The following is a 6,000-nucleotide window of genomic DNA, read 5'->3' as shown; positions in this document are numbered from 1 at the left end:
AAGTAAATATATGTAAGATGTATATATATATATTCACTTTGTATATTACATATACATATTCAGGGTTTCCTAACAAACCCTTGAAGATAGGTTTTCATGAAAAGTAAAATACAATATGTGATAATTTGACACTGTTCAAAATTCTACATGGCCAAACTGTCCAGTACTAGAAAGGCTGACCACCCCCACTTCTGGCTGGCTAGCCCCTTATTCAGGGGCATCGTCCCACATTATTTAACTAGAATTACCCTAATTGCTTCCAATATAATTTATATCCCTAAGTCACTGGGAATTTTTAATTCTCCAATGACAACAGAGGCATTTTCTAAATTTTTCTCCAATGGCTTGAACCCAAACTACTCAGATAATCTGTTCTCAGAAACTCAATATATTAATTCAAATACAAGCTTTAATGCACAAAAATTAAATCTACAATATCTAGTTATTTTGGATGCTTCAAACAAACTTTATTTGTATCTCATATATTGAACGCTAACTTAGGTGTAGGAGGGGAAGGACTGCTGAACTAGAGAGCCAGTGAATTACATGCTCTCCAGAAACTTAATGACAGGTTTTCATCCCAGAAACATAAGGGGATTCTTGAGGCCTGCAGTTGCACTCCTGCCGCTCAGGGTAATCAATAAAATCTGGGGCAGGCAAGCCAGACAGGATCATTAGGGATTTGTTCCAGATTGTAAATGTTGGACAAACTGGAAGAATGAAGGTCACATCAAAAGTATGAAGATGGAGAGAGTTAGCTGGGTCATAGAAAGACAGCATGTTGTTGTCATAATCCAGGAGGACACCCAGACGCTTCAACTGTGGGGGCACATCCACCAGCATTTCCTTGTTGTTATGTCTCACCACGAAGTTACTATTGCAGCGAGAGAAGACCCATGAGGAGGCATTCTTGCCGATCCATTCATTCTTTGGAGCTGATTTGTAGGCAATGCCAATTGCATACCTATGAGACAGTGGAGAGGAGAGAGAAATAAACATTTACGAATGATCTGAGTTGTGTAAGACACCATATGTAATATATAATAAATAGAATATATGTTTATTCCTTAAATGGTTTACATTTAGATTCATAATGCTGATATCACCAGAGCTTTAAAAAGTTAGCAGTTAGAGTGATGTAACAATTTCCATCTCCTAGCCCAGTATATTTTCCATGATTTTATTTAAAAGCTGGCAAATTTTTCTAGGAGTGGTTTTCATCACATACCTTTTAACCTTGACTTACTGGTATTATGGTTGTGCTATAGATTTGAATATCCTAGGAACCTAATGACAGAGGACAGAAGACAAAAGGAAAACTGGATCCACTCACCATGTTGAGGAACCCATGACCACCTCCCAGTAATGGCAGCCACTGTCAATGAATATATTTCCTGCTGCCCCATAGCACCCTGTGCCACTAAACCTCTCCGGGGTATGGCTCTTTTTTAGAGAGCTTTCATCCTTCTCCATCTGCAGTCCATCATTGGAGATCTTCAACTTCTTATGAGTCATTTTGGGATCTAATTTAAAGGGTTGGCCTGAAAAAAAAGTAGAAAAAAGAAAAAGCACAATAAAGTATCTTAAAATTCTACCTTTTCCCCCAGCATCATCACTGCCAGGGTATCCTTGATATAACGATCATTCTTGGTTCAGTGCGAGTTGGCTGCTGTTTAAATTTTATTAAGAAAACAGGCCAGAAGCCAGAGTTTTCAATAAAATAAGAATAAAGGTCAATCTCCCATAAAACAACCTTCATAAAGGCATTTATTTTCCCACTGTGGGAAAACATGTAGACCTCTACTAAAAGCAGTTTGTTGGAAGTTATATTCTAAGCATACAGGAGCTAATAAGCTGCCCCCGCCGCATCATATCTTATCAAAGTAAAAGGGCATGCTCAGAGTTTCATGTTCTCAAATATGTTTTATATTTTGCTTAATTTCAGTGGGTTGTTTGGGATTTGGGTAGATTTTAAGGGAAGGAGTGTTATGATGCTGAGGTGAGGGGAATTGATGAGGTAACTGCTGCTTGATGGCAGAAGTAAAAAACCCTGATAACTCAACAACTGGAAAATTATTTTGTCCTCTTACAGTTGGGATGTAAGCTACATATAATTAGGCAATTTATTAGAGTGATTGTTCCATCATCAATGATCAGAGAAAACACTTATTGTGTAAGATCATTCACAACAGATAATTATTTATAACCATATGACAAAAGCATTGTTACTGAGGGACCAGTTGTTAGTTGCTAGGTATGGCAAGAGATTTCTTATACAGAATGCTTCTGTGACAGACACTGTTGGCTAACACATTACCCATTCCCAACTTTTTCTCTCTTACTCACTTACGCTATACAGGCTGGAAAAGCTAAATACTCATTTCCCAGCCTCCCTTGCTGCTAGGGGTGGGCTAATAACATGGAAGCAGATGGAAGTAGAAGTCAGACAGAGCAGGGGAAACTTCTAGGAAAGTTTCTGTTTTCCAGAAAACAATGGACAACCATTATGTTTACCAACTTTTTCCTCTTGAGAGGAAATATGACATCTGGAAGTTGCAGTGGGCATCTTGCAGCCATCTGTCAAGAAACCAATGCACAAAGGGAGAAGGAGCCTGCATCTTTTATGACATCTAAGAGCGGCTGCACTAGCCCTGAACTGCCTACCTTCAAATTTCTTCCTATGTGTGTGGCGGGGGTGGGGGGGAGAGAAAATACATATTACTCACTTAAACAACTAACAAATGCTATTTGTTAAGCTAAATTAGTTGCACTTTTTGTTATTTGCTGTCAAAAGCATTCCTAACAGATATGGCTTCTCTGCAGTAGCATTTTAGTAGATTATCACAAATAATGCTCTTTTATGAAATTATCCCCTAGACATAAGGAGTGGAGTTCAGAGAAAACTCTTCACTAACATCCTCCCAAGCTACCAGTCATTTTGTGCATATCTCTGTATCCACAGATCTTTCATGGGCACCAACAAACTCCTTGCCCAAAGTACAAACTACAGCAGTATAGCTCCTCTACCCAATGCCACTGCTTTTCATGCACTGCTGTGGGTGCCTTCTCAGCCTAAGTGTATTCCCATGGAGAAGAAAATTGATCTTTCCTTTTGAAATCACTACAACGTACTGTTTGTTTTTAGTCGGGTAGGTTCACTGTTCCGACTGCCTGCTTGGTTTATGGCTTTAACGATGAAGATGTAGCGAGTCCCGCTCTGGAGTCCATGCACTGTGTAATGGTTCTGTTTAATGTTGGGCACAATCATCCAGCTATCTACTGAATTATACAGGCCTGTAAAATGGGGAAAGACAAGGACATTAACCAGCAGGTAAGAGAGACAGAATGAAAAACACACTGAAAATTCATCATAAGCCAATCCCTCAAATGTGAATTTATTTTGTTTCCTTTCGAGTCTTAGAAGACAAAATGAGATGAAGCAGGGCTTATGATTCCATTATTTCATTACTCCCACAGAACTTGGCTTAGGCCAGACTCCTTGCTTCTGAAACTGAATGCAACTACTAGCAAAAGTTAGGTTATTTTAATTTTTTTTTTTGCCAGATAACACAGGAATGGCCACTATACAGATTCACAGAATCATCACTCTTATGGAGTCTCTGGATATTTACTCCAAACGTCCATTCCTCTGAGAGTTGAGTCTGGTCTTACATGGATGGAGCAATTCTGTGCAGAGCACGGAAACACGGAAACTCAGCCAAAGGGACACCTAGATATTATATTTCCCTTATTTTACAAATGTGAAACTAGGATTGAGAGAAGAAAAGTGACTTGTCCAAGGCCACAGATAGTCAGTGATGGTGCTGCGAGTAGAACCCTGGTATTTTTTTAAATGCTAGCCCAGTGTTCTCTCTACTATGTCACAGTTCATGGGACAAGCAACAATGTTCCTTTGTCTTGGCAAGGTAGTGAGGCTCTCAGGGCTTATGATTCCACTCTCCTACTCCATCCTCAACCTTACTGCCAAAACTAGCAGGGCTCCACAGTACCATAGGGAAGCCAAAGAGATGACATGATAACCAAAACATGCTATCGTCTCCCCACTTTTACACAACACACTCTGTTGCGTGATTCCCATTTTCATTTAAGGATGGGTGGTCCAGGAACACTTTGGGTTTTTTGTTTGTGTGTGTGTGTGTGTGTGTGTGTGTGTGTGTGTGTGTTTTGTTTTTGAGATGGCATCTTGCTCTGTTGCCCAGGCTGGAGTGCAGTGTTGCAATCTCAGCTCACTGCAATCTCCACCTCCCAGGTTCAAGCGATTCTTCCTGCCTCAGCATCCCGAGTTTCAGGAACTACAGGCATGCACCACAACACCCAACTAATTTTTGTATTGTTAGTAGAGACGGAGCTTCATCATGTTGGCCAGGATGGTCTTGATCTCTTGACCTCGTGACCTGCCCACCTTGGCCTCCCAAAGTGCTGGGATTACAGGCGTGGGCCACTGTGCCCGGCCAAAAACATATTGTTATATGGACTCTTCCTCCCTTCCAAGTAGAGGAAGGGATAAGAGAACTAGGCTTTTGCTTTTGATAGTTTTTAGACTGCAAACATGTTCTTAAACAGGAGAAATGTACGTAATTAAAACATGTATTTGGCAAGCTTTCAGTAAAAGGAAAACTGACATTCTAGTTTGTGGATTATCTAGACTTCTCTCTACTGTTATCTTCTTTTCAGTTAGTTTACCATTTTTTAGCCACAGTTCTACTAGAGGGTAGAAAGGGAAGGGCGAGGAAAATAAACAGTGAATTCAGTCATTTCTATGCAACTCTAGTACAAGATTTAGTGAGGTTGAAAACTGAAAGTAGTAAGTCATGAGTGTTTTGCAAGAGATCTGATCAAAAGGGTTTATAATTAATCTGAGGGGAAATTGAAGACCGTAAATTAAAACTAGAAAAAGAAAATAATGAAGGGCAAACAGATATGCTGGAGAAAGAAGAATTGGTGGAGGTGCCCAGTGATTATAATGAAAAGACAGCATGGATTAAAAGGCTAGGAACAATGTTTGAGGCGTTGCCTATGTTACCAATACACAGTATGAATCATAAGCTGCACACAAGATCTTAATACAAAGAGGAAAATATATGATCTTCCAGATACACACCCAACAATACAAAGATGAACTTCACAATGAAGTACTATGCAGTTGTGAAAAAAGATGAGGGAAATATCTCTATGAACTGACATAGAGTGGTTTCTAGGAAACATTGTCAGTTGAAAAGAAACAAATTCCAATTCCAAAAGTATACATGTACATGTAGGATATATGCAGTACACCACTTTTTTGAGAGAAAGAAAAAGAAGAAAACATGTATATATTTGCTTGGATTTACAAAGCAACAACAATAAAAACAGGAAAGATAAATCAAAAATTCATGAAGTTGGTTACCTACTTCATGAGGTAAGGGTGGAGGAACAGGATTAAAAGGATATGGGAGGAAATGACATTTCTCCGAATGTACCTTTTTGTATAGCATTCTCTTTGAGAAACACATTGTTTTACAAATTCAAAAAATTAAAATTAAATCAATACAGATGGGAAAGCTGGGGACTAAAACTGAAGGCAAACTGAAACAAACCCAACTACATTTCAGATGAACAGCACAACTACACCAACGTGGTGGGGGTGGGAGGAGAAACTCAAACAAATCCGGACGTATTGTTAACCAGTTTGTTTCTGCAGTGGCATGACAAAGCAATTCAGAAACTGTTTTTGATATATTATGAGATTGAGCAAATGAGCACAGGTGTTGATGTTGGGAGCCAGGGTTCATACTGTGGAAGAAGGAGCATACAAATACAGAATGGAGAAAGGCAGGAAAGAACCTGTGGGGATGGGCTGGAATTGAAGGTATTGATGCAAACTAATGATTCCTAAAATACACATATATTAAGTATATATGCATGTATATTATATGCGTGTGCATATGCTTACATATATGGATGATTGTGTGTATATCTAGCATATCTAGCACTCAGGTC

The 6,000-nt window shown here is 39.2% G+C and overlaps 1 protein-coding gene across 4 annotated transcripts in view; it reads right to left on the bottom strand.

The window, feature by feature from the left end:
* Nucleotides 1–391: 391 nt before the first annotated feature.
* Nucleotides 392–6,000, bottom strand: part of MID2 (midline 2) — a 93,121-nt gene continuing 87,512 nt past the window's right edge. For all 4 annotated transcript variants that reach the window (XM_035289512.3, XM_035289511.3, XM_017968548.4 and 1 more), the window contains exons 8-10: nt 3,133–3,294; nt 1,334–1,541; nt 392–964 (exon numbers count right to left, since the gene is read on the bottom strand). In XM_035289512.3, the coding sequence (XP_035145403.1) occupies nt 562–964; nt 1,334–1,541; nt 3,133–3,294 (773 nt within the window). In that variant the 3' untranslated portion in view covers nt 392–561. The remainder of the gene's footprint in view (nt 965–1,333; nt 1,542–3,132; nt 3,295–6,000) is intronic.

The sequence above is a fragment of the Callithrix jacchus genome, chromosome X (genome assembly GCF_049354715.1).
Source record: "Callithrix jacchus isolate 240 chromosome X, calJac240_pri, whole genome shotgun sequence".
NCBI classification, from domain to species: Eukaryota; Metazoa; Chordata; class Mammalia; order Primates; family Cebidae; genus Callithrix; species Callithrix jacchus.
The sequence above is the reverse complement of the archived record's forward strand: the minus strand, read 5'-3'. Positions and strand labels throughout refer to the sequence as shown.